Source organism: Euleptes europaea, chromosome 7 (assembly GCF_029931775.1).
Source record: "Euleptes europaea isolate rEulEur1 chromosome 7, rEulEur1.hap1, whole genome shotgun sequence".
NCBI classification, from domain to species: domain Eukaryota; kingdom Metazoa; phylum Chordata; class Lepidosauria; order Squamata; family Sphaerodactylidae; genus Euleptes; species Euleptes europaea.
In genome coordinates, this window is record NC_079318.1 from 43,313,856 (window position 1) to 43,333,832 (window position 19,977).

The 19,977-nt window shown below is 49.5% G+C and overlaps 1 protein-coding gene across 1 annotated transcript in view; it reads right to left on the reverse strand.

Annotated features, from left to right (window-relative positions):
• Positions 1–7,688, reverse strand: part of ALK (ALK receptor tyrosine kinase) — a 665,036-nt gene extending 657,348 nt beyond the window's left edge. Inside the window, 1 exon segment of the mRNA XM_056852389.1 lies at positions 7,070–7,688. Within this exon segment, the coding sequence (XP_056708367.1) occupies positions 7,070–7,688 (619 nt within the window).
• Positions 7,689–19,977: the final 12,289 nt, after the last annotated feature.

A 19,977-nucleotide genomic window follows, 5' to 3' on the forward strand; every position in this document is an offset into this window, starting at 1 on the left:
AAGATTCTTACTTGATCCCTGTGTACCACCTCTACCTAGCCACTGCAGAGGTAAGCTTGCAGCTATATAGAAGGCAAGTGAAGCAGTTACAGCCACTAATGGCCACAGCATGTATAATATTTGCCAACAAGAAGGGCCTACTTTGGCATGTAACCCCAGTCTCGGCTATAACATATTGAACTACTTACCATGTGGATCTCCAGTATCATGTAAGAGTCTCCACATCCCCTCTGGTGGCTGCCTCTGGAATCAGAGAGACTCACAACACAGTGGCAAATAACCAAATGGTAAGTAACTCTGCATTGTTATGACAGCAACAGGAACACTTGCCACACTAGGGCTATTTTGGCAGCTTCCCCATGGTGAATGTAATGTGTGCAGGAGCTTGAAAGAATAAAATGACCTAATGTAGGAAGTTACAAACAAGTCCTAAAGCTACAATCTTAAAAGCAATTAAGCAGAACTTTGCAAGCGTCTTCATCTGACATAAACCCATTGAAGCCAGTAGAAGTAAGTGCATTGATGGCTTCTGCTTAGTGAGACCTACTTCAGGATATCTAAGCAAACATCCGCACAGAGAATTATTTTGCTATTGAGTGTACTGAACCGATACACCCTACAACTACATGCCAATGACTGCGCCAATCCTCCCTAAACCAAACAGAAGAGGGAACCTGTGGGGACAGCATTGGTGGCATAGTCCAAATAGGACACTGCTGGAGACTCGATAAATAAAAAGTCTGCACAATTTTACACCTCTTATTTGAGAGCAGCATTTCCAGCTTAGCATCAAACTGAACAACCCAGATAGTCAGGAAAATGCTATGGATAGGCCCTAGAAGGATATACCCTAGACACCCATGCACTTAATTCAACTGCCCCAGTTTATGCACTTGAAGTACAGAGTATTGTTTTCATTGATATTACATACAAGTGCCAGATCATTACAAAAAGGCCGGGGCTATTTTTTATTGTTGTTGTTTTAAAACTGTTTTGTGCAAGAATGTCTCAACATAGATGCTAGCCTCTTCCTTTTTATTTCACTGACATTTTATTATGACTAGTATCACAGCAAAATTTCTTAATTCAGCCTTGGAAAGTTTTGGCAGAGATTGAAACGGTTTGTTTGCATACTGCAAAAACTGCCAGGTGGGTTGGAGAATCCAAAATGGACCCCACAATCTGTTACAAACATGATTAGAATGATAAATGTACCCAAGGGAACATCCTTTGGTCATGAGAGCTGTCTCCAAAGATAGCCACCAGTATGTAGAGATGCCATAACCCCCCTGCTGTGTTCAAGTCCTCTGGACATCTCATCTCTGGACATGCTAAACCTGACCTCATATTTTATTTCCAGACTAGAACCTGCAAAAAGGCAGAGATTCCCTGGTTAAGCAAAGAAAAAATTCTGCTCTTCTGGCACTATGACTTCTATCCTGAATTTCATCTGAAAATCTAAAATAACCTCAGTCCATAACTGGTCTTTAACAACTTACCACACTTATATTGAACACATGAAGCTGCCTTATACTGAATCAAACCCTTGGTCTATTGTTAAGGTTAAAGGGAACCAAGAGTTGCACTGAAGAAACCTTTCAGAAGAACATCCATGAGACAGAACTCTAGCAAGAATGCAATGATGAGTAAATAGCAAGAGTCCAAGTAGCTTCATAGCCCTGTGATTTAAATTGCTGTTAATCTACATGCATGCACTTTCTAGTCTCAAGTGAATATGTTATGCACTGCTATCTTAAGGAATGCTGCTCAACATATCAATCTGTCTCATGCATCGAAGTGTCTTGACCTTCTGAATCATTTTCAGGCTTCACTGCACTGCCTGTGTTTTAATATGCACCCCACACACACACTTTTGTAAGTAACAATTCATCCTGACAGGAAGCTAAATCTTTCGTTCTATTCACAGGTTACTGAACCATCCCAAACTATAGGGCAAATGAAAACATCCCTTTCCACCAGTGTATCAGGAGATTTACCTATTGCTGTAACGAGCGGCCCCATAGATTATGGACTGTTCCATACAAGGATGGGAGCTGTCCTTGCATGGTGGTGGAAAACTCCTACCCCTTTTCTCCTCCACTCTCATGTGAGGTAGGCACTTGACATGAAGCCTTGGTTCACGTGATTCTTCTCCATCAAGATCACAGGAACCCAATATCCATGTCAAAGGATATCTGTACAGAGCATCAGCTCACAGAGGATATTATTTGCATGGTAGACAGAAGGGAGCCAGCTCCCTCCCAGAACATGTGTGGTTGATATGGTCCCTGGTGAATGGAGGAATTAGTACTGCCTTGCAGCAAATATTGCAGTAGGGAACATTGTGGCTCTTCAGAGACTGCAGAATATGACATGGCTGAGGCTTATGAGATTTTGTTTCACCTGTAGACTGTTCCTGTAAATCAGGGGTGGGGAACCTTTTTTCCGCCAGGGGCCATTTAGATATTTATAACATCATTCGCGGGCCATACAAAATTATCAACTTAAAAATTAGCCGACCAATGCGTTTCTCCATGGCCTGGGTGGGAAAGAGTTAACACAGTTTCTTGGGCGGTCCTAGCAGCTCCATAGCTAATTAATCTTTTGCAAGGGGGGGGAAAGGTTCCTTTTCTCTGCAAAACAAACTCACATCTGCCTTGAATAGAGGCTATTCCTGTCCATGGGAGGGGCAGGTCACCAGTCTTAGATCCTTCTGAGCAAGAGATCTGCCAGGACCCACGAAGGGCCAGACCAAATGATTCTGCAGGCCTTAAATGGCCCCCGGGCCTGACGTTCCCCACCCCTGCTGTAAATAAAGGAAATGGGGGGAAGCAGCAAAGATATCATTATAAGAAAGATTGGAAAACCTAGTCCAATATTCCCATATTTAGGATTTCTCATGCATACCACTTGGGAATAGGAACGTTCTTTTACTCTAAATATTTTTGCTGCCATGTTCTGCAGAAAGTTCCAGCGTTTGTAGATGTCCTTAAGATAAAGCATTTTTCTTACAATCTTTGTCTGTCTGCTTAATAATACTGCACATGCATGCTGAGGATCATCCTTTATAGAATTCTCTTCTAGGGTGATTTGTTAAACAGAAAGCGTGAACTTCAGCTAAATAACTTTTAAATGCAGTGGGGGTGACAGTTAAGGAGACTCATACATTTACTGGAACTTCTTGCTAGTTTAAGAGCCAGACACAAGTCCAGAAGCTGTTTATTTCCACAAAGAACTGATATTTTAACCTCCATCTTTTACCAACAAAAAAGGCAAGTTAATTATGTTAACTGCTCACTAAAAAGGGAATGATGAAAAGCCCACTGTTTATCAAACAGAATGTAGAAGTTTTGCATTGTTGATTTTAGGATTGCCTTGTTTGCAATGCATTTCCAATTAACTTGAGCAATGGAACAACTGCTTAGATGTCACTGGAAGAAGATCTCAACTGTGTCCTTTCTGCAACAGCTTGGCTGGTGTTAACAATAACGGAAACCTTTTTGTAGCTGAGCTGCTGTCTATAGATAGTGCTATTAGCATAGCCTGGATTATATGGGATGCTTGAATAATAAAGCAAGCATGATTATTAAATGAGCACATTTGAATGGCTTAATTCCAGTGGCAGAAGGCCTAGCAATATACTTAGCTCTATTAAATACATACATGCATACATACATACAGCCTTGAATCTAGCCATCCAGAATGGATGACCTATGAACAGAATGGCCCTAAGAGCAACCAGGAAGACTTCAAAATTCTACTTCATTTCTTTGAAAACTGCATCCTGGATGGTTTTGAAATTGAGATCTTCACTTTACAGATTTAACTTCTAGGGTCCATTGGAGGTCCACTATCAGGGCTCAAAAACTGTGTATGACTCCTTATAGTCTCATTTTTATTTCTGTTAGATGGCTAGACTGTTTTCAATCTAGACTGAGCCCACTGAAGTAATTTTAAACTTTCTGGCCCATTGATTCTTTTATAAGCCAGAAGCTGGACGCTTCAGCTCATTTTCAAGCTGATAAGAAGATACGTCTCTCTTAAAAGATTTATCTAAGACTATTCTGCAGGCCATTAAGTATGGGGTTACTCAGTAACACTCCATTGATTAGGGTTCTGCTTAATAAATGCTAGTTTATGTCCTTGTGGCACATTATAGGGGATAGGATGTTAATTAGGGAATTCTTAACACTGCTGAAGAAATAAAGAGCTCCAGATAGTTTCAGTACTGAAGTGTAAAGGGAGGATGGGGGTAAAACCTTGATTAGTCATGTGGGCTGTGTTGAATTCTGATAGTGAAATACCCAACTATCCTTAGGACGTTCTACTAGAAATAACTGGAACAAAGGGACAAGCAATTCAGTCTTGTAGAAGCTAACGGGATATATAGATGGGATAGAAGCTATATAAGTGTATTCAGTTGGAACAGTTTCTTCATAATGGAGGGACAAATGCTTCCTGATCAAGTTATTCAGGCTTGGAGCCATATAGGTCAGGGTCATCCTGCAGGCCCAAGTACAGTCAGCTATGTCAAGTGCACTCCCCTCAAGCAGAACCTCTCAGCTGGTGGCCATCCCAGCACAAACTGAGAAGACACCTCCAGCTCAGAGTGGCACTGTCCAGCCCTAAAGTAGCACACTATAGATTTGCATGACCAGGTCGAAATTTCTAAGCTTGCATAGGAAGTGGTGGGAGTCAGGAAGAGTCAGGACACAGGACAGATTCAGCCCAGAGGCTGCCAGCTGGCCGTTACTGCCTTGGAATACATTAGAATCCTCATGCCAAAAAAAGGCCATTGAAAACCATATTGTGTACACAACTTACTTACAAACAAAATAAGATTCTAGAAAGTATCAACTCGTTCATCTTTTTATATTAAACTTAGATAACTATCATTTCATAACATCCCTCTGTGCATCGGTTCTATGCACGGATTATTTTTTTCTCAAAACAAATTCTGATACTGTCAACATCCTGTTCCATTTGTACATAAAATATGGTACAGTTCACAAACCACGTAATGTAAAGCAGCCCAAGTGAAATCATCTCTTCAAGTAATAGTGAGCAAGATCCAAACACACTGCATGTGTGAGAAGAATTTTTTTTTCCTGCTCATGCAGGGGAGAAGGGGGCAAAATTTCCTTCTAGGAGGAAACCTTGCTGCACTGTTGCTTCCCACCCTTCATAGGCTTTAAGGGGTGCATCTGTAAGGGATAGCTTAAATATGTAGCAGTTACCAGTCTGGATCTCCAATCAATTGTTTTAATGAACACATAGAGTTTGAATCACATTGATAAATTATGGGAACCTGTTTAAGCATGCTGTTAAACAATCAATGAAAAATTCTTGATTTGGATATTTAATGACAATCTCCCATATCACCTGTAAAGGAAAATTGACTGATATCAGTTAATAAACAGAACAAGATAAAACCAAGGCTGCTCACTGGTTTCAAAGCTTTATTCTGTCACTTTGTTTGAAGCAAGAAACCTTGTAAAATATACAGTTGGAAGGGACCACCAGGGTCATCTAGTTTAACCCCCTACACAATGCTGGAAATTCACAATTACCTCCCTCCCCACTCCCCAGATGGCCAAGATGCTCTCCCTCTCATAATCTGCCTAAGATAATAGAATAGACTTATTGCACTGAAGTTATCTCACTCCCTTTGCCTTGAAACATATCCCATTTTTTTCTGCTTAACCAAGTATTCTTATCCTTTATCTGGGAAATTTGCCATTTATTTCAACTAGACTACAATGGCCTGAAATTCCCACAAAGTCCACTGATGTTAACAAACCCCAGGGTATATAACAGAACATTGTATTTGCCCATGTGTTCCAGTATTGAAAATAGGCTGCCATTGACAAAAGACAGATCTTAATCAGCTCCACATATTTACATGGGAACTCTGTGAGGCTGGTCCATCATCAGCTGCTTGTGTACTGCATTTAAAGAACATCACTGTTTACCAGCCAACCATTTTATCAAATCTTCTATAGGCTTAAAGTTCTTTGAACTCAAAAGCAACAAAACCTTTTACAAGCATGGATGGTTTAATCAACAAAAGGCTTCTCCTTGCCTTGTTCTGTATGTCTCACTTCCCGAGAACAACAGATACAATGACACTATTTTCTGTCTCGAGTATTCCCTTAAAATATTTAAAAAAATTTTTTACTTTATATGCTTATTTAGGAATGTTTCATTGAATTCAGTGGAATTTACTTCTAGGTAAACATGCCTAGGATAAAACTCAGACAAAGCAAATGCACCTCAGTAAGTTATGAACAGGAAAACCCTCTGGAATCAGAGCATCCGCCAAGGTCTACTTCTCCAAAATACAGATAGTCCTTTGGACTGTGTCTATAACTTGTTTTTCTTTAAATGGGCCAATTTCCAGACAGGGGTCCCGTTAAGAGTGCAAGGAAAGAAGGAACTGTGCCTCCGATCAACCTACTATGACCAAGTCAGCATCAAGGTTCACGGACAGAGCAAATACATCAGCATTGCCAGACGCCCTGGGCAAACCTTCAGCACCTTCTGGGAACTGCCAGCTATACTACAAAATCCTCAAGGCCAAGGGAGAAGAGCGATTACAAGCCAGCAAACAGGTAGAGACAAACGGTTCAAACATAATACTTCCAATGCCACCCTGAGACACACCCCCTTCATTGCAGGACATTTTTCTTAAAGTTCAGAATCCTTCTGAAATCCTTGGAGAGTAGATTGCAAACACTTCTGACCCGAAAGGGCTGGGGGGGAGACATATAGTTGCTGTGATCAAAAAGCAAAGTGGTTCTTAAAGGCCTTAACAAAACAGCACTTTGAGGTTTCCAATATCAATGAAAGCTCACTGCTCTTTCCGCACTCCTTATCTTAATCAATTGAACCTAAAGAGATCCCAGAGAAGTAAAAACACCCCTGGCCTTAACCGCCGAGTTGCTGGTAGGTTTGCCAAACCCCCTCCTTGGCCAAACTTGGGCTTTGCAACAAGCGACCCCCCCCCTCCCAGTAGTAAAGCAAAAGACCCCTCTGGTCTGGACAGAGGAGTTGCTCGGGATCTGCTCACCTCTGGTGGCCACCTGGAAAGTCAGGCGGGGCTTGGAGGCTCGGATGGCGGCGGAGAGGGTGCCTTCCCTGCCCAGGGAGGACGCCTTCCTCTCGGGCATCAGCCGGATCCTCAGCCGCCCTTCCCCGGAGCGGATCCACCAGCTGAAGAGCTCGGTGAGGTTGAAGCGGAGCTCCCCGGCGCAGCCCTCGCGCAGGCTGGCTTCGCCCACCTCCAGCACCAGCTGCTTGGCGCGCCGCAGCTTGCGCACCAGGCCCCCTTTCAGCACCCTGGACGGCGCCCGGGCTCGCCCCGCCGCCTCGCCGCCGCCGCCACCGCCGGGCAGCCAGGCGCTGGCGGCGCGCAGCAGGGGCGGGCAGTCGAGCGCCAGCGCGCAGCGCCCCTGGAAGCCGCCCGGCGCTCCCTCGACGCCGCCGCCGCCCAGCACCAGCTCCCGCACGTAGGTCCGGAACAGGGAGGGCACGATGAAGTCCACCGACAGGCTCTTCCTCTGCAGGCGGGAGAAGCTGGGGGCGTCCCGGGAGGGGCCCGACGGGGAGCTGCCGGCGTCCCAGGGCTGCGCCGCCCAGGCGAGCAGCAGGGCGCGCAGGAAGAGCGCGGCGGCGCCGGCGGCTCTCATCTCGCCATGGGGCGCCGCCGGCCTGCGGCCAGGGGGAAGGAAGCCCGGGCGGAGCCTTCCGCCTGGCGCTGGAGGGGCCCGACGGCGACCCCCCCCCTGCCGTCCTCCGCCGCGCCGCCCGGCTTCGCTGGGCTCCCTCGGCGCGCCCGAGCAGCCGGCGAGCGCGGCCCGGGCTGGGCCCCGACGGCGCTGCGAGGGCGAGGCGGAGCCGGCCGGACCCCCCGACGCCCTTCGGCTCCTGGGAGGGGTCCCTTCTCCGGGTCCGCCGGGCAGGAGCCTCCCTCGCCCCCAGGAGGCGTCCCGAGCCTCCCTCCCAGCCGAGGGGTCGCCGAGGTGGCCGGGACCCCCCACCTGGGGGCGGCTGGGGCTGCTTCTCCGGCTCCCCCTGGCACGGGCGGCGAGCGAGGCGCGCGCCTCCTTTGGGCGGGAAGGGCGCGCCCCTCCCCAGCAGGCCCCCTCTCCGGGCTGGCCACAGGGCTTCGTCTCCTCCTCCTCCTTCGGGGACCCTCCGACCTCCCCCTTCTCCTGGGCGCCCCGTCCGACCCAAAGCAAAGGGCGGAGGCTGCTGGTGGCGGCGGCGGCGCCCTCGCCCGGCTCCCTTTCGCCTGGCGGCTGCTGCTGCCGCCGCCGCGCCGAGGCTTTTTCGCCGGCTCCAACTACGCGCCACAACCCGGGCTTTACTCTGCGAGCGCTGACGTCACGCGCCAACGCGGCCCCTCGCAGCCAATGACCGCAGGCGGGGGTTTGTTATGCTAATGAGCAGGGGCGGGCTGGAGGGGAGGGAGGCTGCTGCTGCTGCTGCTGCTGCTGCTGCTGCTGCTGCTGCTGCTTGCTGCTGCTGCTGCTGCTGGCGGAGAGCCGGCCATTGAGAAAAACCGGTGCTGGCCGCCCCCTTCCTCCTGCCCTCGCTTTCGCTCCGTTGCTTCGTTTGCCCTGAGGGCGGAATGCGTGGAGGTGGCGGTTTTAGGCAAAGGAGAGGAGTCCCGGGAGGGAGTTTTGCAACCGCGCACTTTCCTGAGTTGTGCCTCGGGAGATTAAGCGGACCTGCGGAAGAAGAAGCCCCTGGGAAACGATTCGGGACGGGAACGGGGGGGAGCTTGCATTCGTGCGCCACCTCTGTAATATCTGGGGCAAAATCGACATCCCCGCATAAGAGAACTGAGTTGGCTCGTGTGCCACACAGCTGAAGAGCAAGCTGAGGCCTAGTGGGTAGGAATGGCAAAGCAGGGTTGAATAGCAAAGCAGGGTTCAATATCTGCCCTTGGGCGCCAGGCCCACATATTTCTCCTTACCCAGGTTTTTAACGGAGGGATTCCATCTTTCTCGTGGTCTGCTTCTAGCCTTAGAGCTTTTGGCTCGATATCATTTTAGGCTGTTGAATGTTGTTTTATGTACCTGGCTTATTTTTATGGCTTGTGTATTATTGATATTTCTTATGCTGATGTTTTCATTGGTTTGGGTTTTTGTTTTGTTTTTACTATGTTAGCTTCCTTAAGCAGATTTCTGAAGAAATGGTGTGTGTGTGTGTGTATGTGTGTGTATGTGTATATATATATATATATATATATATATATATATATATATATATATATTCTGACTACCTATTTCTAACATAAAGAGACATTGTTCAGCTGAGTTGGATTTCCCTTTCAAAGAGGTCCCAGAAGTGATGTCTGTTGTGCAGCAATGTTCACTCAGCAGCAGGGCTGATGCCACCTAGCCCAATTCAGGAGGTCCTCTTAAACCGGAAGAAGCCCGTGATGCCCTTGCTCTGTTTCTGGCCCTGCCCAGAAATTAAGGACATCTCCCAGAAACCTCTGTGACATAGAAGAAGAAGAGCTGGTTTTTATATGCCAACTTTCTCTACCTTTTAAGGAGGATCAAACCGGCTTACAATCACCTTCCCCGCCCCACAACAGACACCCTGTGAGGTAGGTGGGGCTGAGAGAGTTCAGAGAGAACTGTGGCTAGCCCAAGGCCACCCAGCTGGCTTCATGTGTAGGAGTGGGGAATCAAACCCAGTTCTCCAGATTAGAGTCCACTTCTCCTAACCACCACCCCGCACAGGCTTGTAAGGTGAATGGGCAGTCCATGTTCAGATGGTCTGTCTTTCCTGGAGCATCAAAAACTGCTTGAAGGTACTAAGTACTGCTGAGTCCAACGGGGATAACTTCCCAATAAGGGTGCATAGGACTTCATCCTGAAGAGAGTCTGGAAAGAAAGGAAGTGTTCACTATGAAGAAGAAGCAGGCTAGCCTGGGGTTCTGAGATTCTGTCCTCGGTGATTTAACTTCCACAACTGGTACTGAAGTTTTAACTAGGGCAAAATAGCTGTCTTACTTCTCTTCCTCTATTCCAGCCTCTCTTTTTCACTGCAGAAATTGGGACACGTCATCATATATCTACATGTGAATGACTCCAGAAGTGTGGCCATGTTGTAGCAAAATTAAACGGGAGCCCACTGCACCTTAAAGAATAACAATATATTCCAGCATAAGCTTTCATGAGTCAGAGCTCACTTAAATGCACGCATCGGAGAAAATGAGCACTGACTCATGAAAGCTTATGCTGGAATACGCTTGTTATTCTTTAAGGTGCTACTGGACTCCTGTTTGCCATGCAGATGTTTGAGATCACCCCAGATTCCTTTGGGCTTTAAATTTTGAGGGTATAGATCTAGATCAATTGGCATGCTGAAACATAACATTTAAATCCCTCTGGCAGAGGGTATCATGGAAGGTCACATATGTGCCTGCCAGGTAAAGATTAATAGCCTGTACACGGGAGTGACTTTCACCCCAACATGTACTTAATTCCTTTGAAGTTATAAATAATGAAAAGTGGGCTTTATTTGTGACACATTCCCAATGTAGGAGGCGTGCAATTCAAGCCAATAAATCAATTTTACTTCTAGCGTGCAAGCCAAGCTACAGAGCTTGGGACTCAAGACTCAGGTTGAATCTTTGCGGAATGTCATCCCCCCCTTATCTTGCAGCGTCCAGCTTTCAAGTGCAGAGTTCCTGATCCAGAAACCTTTGTTTCTGTGGGAGATTACAGTGGGGTGAATCGCGGGTAAGAAAGGGCATTCGGTCTACGTTCAAAGCCTGCGTTTTTGTGCAGCCAGAAGAAAAATATGGGAGTTAAAAGTCTACCTTGCACTAGCTCATACCCTGCCAGAAATTTTGTTAGTCTTTAAAGTGCTGCTGGACTCTTGCTCTTTTCTATTACATTAGTCATGTCAAGTTTACTGTACACGGCCATAAGCCATTACAACCTAAAACAATATAACAAGTTAAAATATACAAAACCAGAATAATTAAAAGATACAGAAATTAAAATACACCCATTCAGCTCTATCCAGCTTTACCACCTTTTGAAATTGGCTTCACCCTGATTTTCTTGACCGCCAGGCCAAACAGCGCCATATATCACGCTAGTCTGAAAATCATTTATCCAATTAAGATTGCCAGCAATTTTGCCTTGCTGGGCTCCTCTGTTTTTAAGCAGCTGACAGCTCATTCCTGAGCCTTTCGGCTGCCGAAGGGCTTTAAAAAAGCCTTTTAAAAAGGTTTTTTCAGGACAATGGGGCATTTCCCCCCATAGCCAGGCTGCGCCAGGATAAACCTGGTGCAGCAACGCTGTTGCAGGAGGGGCATTCCTGGGCTGGAAGAGCTTTGGAAGCTGACTACCGTCAGCTCTGCCCCCAAGACCCCCCCCCCCCATGCTGGCAGCAGGGTCATGCCGCCTCCAAAGCCTCCATTTTCTTAGGAATGAGCTGTGAGTGATTTTAAAAAACAACCATTCGGCAGGGTCACTGATGGGAATTCTGCTTATTTCTTTTGATATTGTATCATATTCTTGATTCATACCCCACCTTTCTCCCCACTGGGGATCAAAGAGGCTTACATCATTTTCCTCTCCTACATTTTGTCCTCACGCTATGAGGTAGGTTAGGCTAAGTATGTGTGGCTGGCCCAAGGTCACCCAACAAGCTTCCATGGCGGGTGGTGGGGGTGGTGGTTCATATATGGGCTTCCCAGATCCCAGTCTAGTAATCTAACCAGTACACCACTCTAAATACACATATATCTATTTGCATAAAGCACCATGTATTTATTTGTTTAAGGCACCATGTGCATATGCTGTAGAAAGAAATGCTGGCAAAATGCCAGTGCACTTCCTGTTAAAAGCTCCAGAAACCTGCTTGCTGCTTATCTTTTGAGTTTGGCTCAGAGGTATGCTGTGGGGAAAATGAGATGGGAAACAGGTCAGCTCCGTTAGTTGGTTCCTCTATATCTCTATAGTATAGAAGCAGCTTTGGCTACAAAAAACTGCCTAATAGATTGGAGCTGGGAAATTGCTGCTTGGGGGTGAAATTCTGATCCAGCTGCATTAGTAGCTAGTGAGGTGTGACCACTCCTTTGCTCAGCTGCAATTTCATGGTAGGTGGGGTGAGTAGTACCTCTGAACAATCTGAGAAAAGCTGACTTTTTATTAAGCGCTCAGCCTCATTCTACATTGCGTTGCAAATGTTTTTGGGCGGGAGCACATGGCTTTCTCACAGCTGTCCCCTCTCCTTCCTTTACTGCCTGCCCAACCACCCCAAAGACAAAAAAATTGAACTCACAAGGCCAGTGATTCCCTTGATTGTCTCCACCTTGCTGGTGTTCTGCTGATGGCAGGAGGAACTGCATGGCTTGCCATTCTAGTTTCCCAGCCTTGTTCACAGTGCCTGCTTGTTTCCCAAAACTGATGTTACTAATATGTAATCTGTTGCTGTATGTTTTCATCTTGCTCTCACTGTATTACATTTCTTTTAATGTAATGCCATTTCTTGCATTGTTTAACTTGCCATGTTTAATACTTTAATGACTTATTTCAGATCTTTGTAATTCTGGTCTTATTACCTTGTTTATCAGATGTCTCCTCATCCTATTGATTGTACTTACTTGCACTGTGTAATCTGCCTTGAGGCTCTGTGAGAAAGGAGGCCTCTAAACAACATCTGTCTATCTAATTCTCAACCTAGCTCCATCTGCGGATACTTAATTCCGTGGATTGGGGCCAGGTGGAGAGAAGGAAGATTTCTCTGCATAATTGGGGCACCCCCAGGTATGGAGAAAAATCTAAAAACTTTCCCAAAATTGACAGGCGGTCCTTAACCCTCCTCCCAAATGGACAACTCTGCACATGTGCACAACAATGTGGGGGCCCTGTCGCTGGTGTAGCATCTCCTGCCTCGGTCGCAGTAGCTCCCGGGAGCCCTGGAGTCAGCACAGGATCTCCTGATGCAGCTGCCGCAGATCTTGACAAGTGGCAACTCCCAGGGACCTTGCAGTCATCACGACATCTCCTGATGCAGCCGCCACAGCTTCTGATGAGCATGCCACAGCTGTAGTGGCTCCCAGGCCCTCTGCCACCACCACAGCTCCTAGGAGGGGCAGCCACAGTGGCTACTGCTGCTAAAGTGAGGAAAAAGAAGGATGGGGGAGATTGTCTGGGCAGAGGAGAGGAGGGTATTGTCTGAGGGAGGGGGAAAGAATGAGAAAGAATGGAGGATTATCTGAGGGAGCGGGAGAGAAAGAATCAGGTCAATTGAGGAAGGGGGAGAAAGAAAGAATGGGAATTGTCTGAGGTGTCTGAGGAAAGAGAATTGAGGATTATCTGAGGGAGGGGGAGAGAGAAAAAAGGATTGTCTGAGAATGGGGGAGAGAAATAGAGGGGAGGAGGGGAGAGAAGAGAGAAAGGGTGAGGGGAAGAGAGGGAGGACATTGAGAAGGGCTGGGGGTATGAGAGGGGAGATTGACATACAAGTGGTGAGGGGAGAAAGGAGGTAAGAAAAGATTGCTAGAGAAGGGGATGGGAGAAGACTGACAGACTGACATGGGGGGTGAAGGCAGATGAGGGAAGATTTATAGATAAGAGGTAGGGCAGCAAGAGAGGGGAACTTTGACAGAGAAGGGGGGAAGAGGAAGGAAGCAAAGGTGGGGGGATGCATCCCACTAGTTTCTGGTGGTTTCCCCCTTGTAAATAAATAATACACTGACAGTTGTAAACTGGTTTGCAAAGATATGTGTTTTTGCACCACTGTCTGGGAACTGCTGTTTGGACCTGTAAATTCTGAGCATGTGCCAATATTAAGAATGTTGCTGACTGCACAGGTGCAAAGGCAGTACCTAAAGTCACAATGCGTCTGTGATGACCCTGGAGCTTATGTAATGCTAGCAATCCAGTGCATCACGAGCATGTGCCAACAGCAACTATCCAGCCAGCTGCCATGCTGAATGCTGCCAACTGCAGGGACCCCAAACCACTCAGGTTACTGTTCATCTTGCATTGTGAGCAAATCAGCAATGTGAGCTGATGAGGTGCTCAATTCACAGGAGAACGGACATTGCGAATGAGCTAAGTTCCATGCATTTGTAAACATCACAGCATCACGCAGCACATTTTCCACCACAGAACCTTAGCAAACCCTGTTTAAATATTAAGTCCTGGTTTCAGCTAAGCAGGCCAGATGCAACAGACAGCAGGGAATAAGAGCAGGTAAGCTTGTCATAATGCTGCAGAGATGAACAAAGTACCCACCAACACTCCTTTGTCCGCGGATGCGTAAATAATGTGAGCCGACACCAGAGCTGGGATAATAAAAGGGCCAACTTTATTTAATCATTCAATAGGGATCTGCAGCGCACAAAACCAAAATATCCCCAATAACTGACTGCAGTGCGGGCCATTGTGGGGATGCTGAAGAGTCAGGCCTCCTCTTGCTTTTGCATCCCCGCTCTAAGGGCGAGACCCACCCTGGCTCTGAGCTCCGAGCCGTCACATGTGGTACGGCTCCCGCTCTTCCTTGCCAAGCCTTTTTAGTGCTCGAGGGAGGTGTGCCGCGTCCAATCCACCCTAGCCGCGAGGTCTATAGGTAAAGGATAGCGGCACCCCTCAAGGAGTTCCTGTCCCAGTTCCCTGCCAGGCACCGAGGCCCCAGTCCTGGTTTGAGGGTTACTCCTTCATCTTCCCAAGTGATGCCTCAGGGTGCTCACCGGAGTTGTAAAATGAACCATGAAGCCACCTTTCTCCCGCACTGCTCCTGCATGCTACCTACCACTTTCAGAGCAGGGTAGGCGAAAAAACCCCTTCGGCTAGTTGCCAATGGTGCCTGGGGGGTAAAAAATTCCTACCCGGCCCCCAGACGGGCGACCAGCTTACGCCTACTCTGAAACACGGAGAGGGAGGGTGGGATGTCTGCTCCGTCCGCTTCCAAAAGAGGGAGGACATTTCCACCCCGGCGCTCTTAAGCCCTTTCCCCCAGGCCCGCCCTCTTCCCCACGTCAGGCAAAGATGCAAGAGGACTGGCTCTCCTTTCGCGCCCGCAGACAAAATGCGCCCCTCCCCTCAATTCTTTGAATGTGGGGAGGGGGCGGTCTTGTCCGCGGATGCGTAAATAATGTGAGCCGACACCAGAGCTGGGATAATAAAAGGGCCAACTTTATTTAATCATTCAATAGGGATCTGCAGCGCACAAAACCAAAATATCCCCAATAACTGACTGCAGTGCGGGCCATTGTGGGGATGCTGAAGAGTCAGGCCTCCTCTTGCTTTTGCATCCCCGCTCTAAGGGCGAGACCCACCCTGGCTCTGAGCTCCGAGCCGTCACATGTGGTACGGCTCCCGCTCTTCCTTGCCAAGCCTTTTTAGTGCTCGAGGGAGGTGTGCCGCGTCCAATCCACCCTAGCCGCGAGGTCTATAGGTAAAGGATAGCGGCACCCCTCAAGGAGTTCCTGTCCCAGTTCCCTGCCAGGCACCGAGGCCCCAGTCCTGGTTTGAGGGTTACTCCTTCATCTTCCCAAGTGATGCCTCAGGGTGCTCACCGGAGTTGTAAAATGAACCATGAAGCCACCTTTCTCCCGCACTGCTCCCGCCACGGGGGCGGATCAGCCCAATGCTTGGTCCGCCCCCAGCCCCCACTTGCCCTCTAGGCTGCCAGGAGGCCCCGCTGCAGATCCCTCAAGAAGATGTCATAGCCTGCATCTGAAAGATGGACCCCATCAGGTCTGTATAGGTGTGGAAAGCAATGCTTGATTTCCAGATGCGCAATATGCAAGCCATCCCCCGAGACTACTGCACGCCGTATTTCACCATTCACCTTTGCCCGAGCCCTTTCCAGGTGCCCTGGGGCCAATGCGCCCTTCCAGACCCGTCTCTGGAGCATGTCTGACCAAACCAACCGTACGCCGGGCACCAGGGCCCTCAGGTGCTCAAAATCCGCCAGGGCTTGCAAAACAATAGACTTTCCAGGCCGCTTTCCCATGTCATTCTCGCCCAAGTGGATGACGATTACTTGAGGTGGGTGAGACGCCTTCAGGTGATCGTGGAGGGTTGGCAGTAACTGTTCCCACTGCATGCCCCTTCTGCCCAGCCATGCAATCAGCATCGTTTCGCTTAAACCCAGCTGCGTGCCGAAACCCCCTGTGGCTGCCCTGCGGCTAGCCCAAAAGATAATGCTGTGGCCACAGATGAGCACCCGCCTCCTCCTGCGCTGGCAGCCTGTAAAGACAAAATGTCAGTGTGCCGGCAAAGAGGATCCCTGCCCCGGACCCACTCCTTGTAGCTGTGCCACCGCGACCAAAGGCCTGACATAAGACCTGAAGGCTGCTGATCGCCACCTGCCAACTGCCTTAACCATTTCATCCCCATGTCCCAGAGTGGCCGCTGTGGAGGCAGCCCCAATGCGAAATGAGTGAGTACCAAAAAGGTGAGGGGGGGCTCCCAGGCTGGCTAAAACTCTCTTCACCACCGCCCAGAACTGGTACCTAGTAAGTGGCTTGCCATCGGCATGCTGGAAAAAAGGCCCAGATCCCTGTCCCCGTGTTGCAACATAGCTCTGCACGGCTTGCACGGGGCAAATGGCCACTGATGCACAGGGGTACAATTGAAATACCACTCCCTTACCCTTCTGATCAGTCTTAGATGCTCGGAGCGTGACCGCCAAACCCGTGGCCGTTACGGAAACATCCCGCATATGCAGTGCCCTGCCTGATCGATCCCACTTGGACCGCACTAACATTTCACTAATCCGCAGGGCCCCAAAGAAGGCCAGGAGGGCAGTTGCACGATACAGTTTGACCTCGAAAGCTGAGGCGCAGTGCGCTTCTAGGCCCAGCGACAGGCCTGCTAGCAACTCAGGGGACACAGGGGCCCTGGCATCTGGCTTCCTTGGCTTTTCTCTGGCCCACCCCTCTAGCATCCTCCGCACCCTAAAGTCGCCTGTCGTGTCTGCCTTCCCGGCTGCCTTTGCGTAGAATGCCAAAGCTGACAGGCGGCCAGATATAGTGGAAACCGTGTACCCTGTGTCGTGCAGCTGGACGCAGTACTGCATGAGGTGGTCCACCGGTATAGGCCAAGCCAGCTGTAGCTGCTCCTTCCCCCTAAACTCCTCAAAAGCCCGGAAACTCCTGGCATAGCCATTCCGAGTACGCGGAGCCAAAGAGTTGTTTATGGCACGCCAGGCCTCACCCCTCCAAGACTCCACAGTGCCACGGGCATCTCCTCTGGTGATTCCTGGGCTAGAGGGGCCAGGCTCCTGAAGCGCTCTATCTGAAAACGGGATAGTGCATCAGCGCAATTATTTGTTATTCCAGGAACATGGCGAGCTGAAAAGAGGATGTTATATTTGAGGCACTGTAGTACAAAAGCCCGCACCAAAGACATGACTCTAGGGGAGCGGGAGGACAGTGTGTTAACGATGTGGACCACAGCCTGATTGTCACACCAGAAATGCACTGAATGATTGGCTAGAGCCTCCGGCCAGATGTGAACTGCCACAACCATTGGGAAAAATTCTAGGAAAGTGAGGTCCCGTATTATGTCACTGGCCTTCCATTCTGCTGGCCACCGCTCGGCACACCACCTGCCCCGGAAGTAAACGCCAAACCCATGGGCCCCCGCTGCATCAGAGTGCACCTGAAGTTCTGCCTCGAGCAAAAGGTCTTCCCTCCAGAAAGATACCCCATTGTAACTTTCCAGAAAATGGGCCCACATGCAAAGGTCCTGCCGCATGGCAGAAGTGACCCGTATCCTATGGTGGGCGGCCCGCATGCCGGCCATGGCCCGGCAGAGGCGACGCAAAAAGGCACGCCCCGGCGTGACTACCCTGCATGCAAAATTCAAATGTCCCACCAAGGATTGGAGCTCATGCAGCGTGACTTTCCTTGCCCGCTTAGCCTTAAGCACGAGGCCCCGTAGCTCAGCAAGCTTTTGGACTGGCAGCCTCGAAAGCTGGCCCACGGTATCCAGTTCGATACCTAGAAAGGTCAGTTTGGTGGATGGGCCCTCAGTCTTTTCGTGGGCCAGGGGCACTCCCAGCCCCTGGCACAATGTATGAAATCGCTGCATGAGCTCCAAACACTTCTGCGAATCGGGGGGGCCGGCAAAAAGGAAGTCATCTAGATAATGTGTTACACCTGATAGACCAGAAAGCACCCTAACTGCCCACTCCAGCATGGAGCTGAATTTCTCAAATGCTGCGCATGATATGGAACAGCCCATAGGCAATGCCTTGTCAAAATAGAATTTGCCTTGAAATGAGAAACCTAGGAGATCGAAGTCAAGTGGATGGACGGGGAGGAGGCGGAATGCAGACTTAATGTCGCACTTCCCCAACAGTGCACCCTCTCCAAAATTGCGTATCAAACGCACTGCATTATCAAAGGATGAATATTTGACCGAACAAAGCTCCTGGGGAATGGCATCATTCACCGATCCGCCCTTTGGGAATGATAGATGATGTATCAGCCTAAACTCCCCAGGAGCCTTCTTTGGGACTATACCCAGTGGTGAAATACGCAGGTTTTTTAGGGGCAAGTCACTGAACGGGCCTGCTACTCTGCCTTCCTTGACTTCCTTATCAATTTTCGTTTTAACTATACCCTCCATCCCAGTTAATGACTTCAGGTTCCTGGCCATGCCATGAGCCCTAGGGCCCACCGCTGGGATCCGAAAACCATATGTAAAACCATCCAGCAAATACCGTGCGTCTAAGTCCCTCGGGTAGGCAGCTAAAAGGCGCCGGAGTTCGAGAACTTTAATTGGACTGGGCGCCTTTTGGAGCAGCACCTGTGGCAGTTCCCCCACCTCCTTTCTGACCCCAGCCCCGGTCCCCTCGACCCCGCCTATTGGGTCGGCCCTTGGGGCAGGAAGTGACGGGGTGGGGTTCCCTACAGATGGGGCATTCATGTCTGTATCTGCAGGGGCGATGATCACAGCGGCCGGTGGAACTGAAATCCCAGCAGAGCAAGCGGGGTTGAACCGCCTGGCCCCCAGGGGGCCTAGAGCTCGGAGCGCGATCGATGAGGTGTCCGCTGTGGGACCTCTCACCCTGCACAGCCCTTGCAGGCATCATGCACTGCATCCACAATTCACCCTGCGGGACATCCCAAGCAAGTGCCGGATTACGAGCCGCTCGCAGTCTGAAATTCTCATCGTACTGGAGCCAAGCCTGGCCCGTGAACTCGCTATAAGCACGATTAATGATGTCCAGATACTTGACCAAGGCCAAGGCCCTGGATGGCTGTTCACGCACAATCACCCCCTGGTAGATAAGGTAACCTACCAGCCAGTTGGGCCAAGTGCGGTCCACTTTCCTCCTCCGCCACTTATCGTCATCTCTATGCCCTTCCTTGTCTCTCCCTTTTGGCTCCTCATCCCCATTCAGGAGTGAAAACATATCCACATATTCCCCTCTAAGTATTTTGTCTGTGAGGGCCTGGGGAAGGTGGGATCCCAAAGGAAGCCCCATCTCCCCATGTGCCATCAACTGAGGTTGAGGGCCCTGGCCAAGCGTAGCTGCAGCAGTAGGCTGCCCAGCCACTGTAGCGGGCCCTGTGGCTCCCCCGTCCAGCGTCCCCCGGGGGCAAGTGGCCTGCTGTCCTTGCCAAACCTGATTGACCACAGACATTGGATCCTGGGCAGTGGCAGCAGGCTGGCGAGAAGGCTGCCGCCCCCGCCCAGAGAACTGTGTGGGCCCTAAGGCAGGCAGTGCTTCATTTGACTGGTAAGGGGGTGGCAAGTCCATTGCCTGCTCATTAACTAAAGACTCCCCAGTAGATGTTGTGGCCCGTGACTGTGTGTGCACTGGGGACTCACCTGATTCCGGGAGCCTGGGTGGAGAGCAGCTCTCCCCTGTTGGTGCAGGGGCAGACTCACTGCCCTCCCTGGGTTCACTGGCATTCCCCTGCTCCAGCGTATCCATACGCCCTGCAATGTCATCCATACGTCCTGCAATCACGGA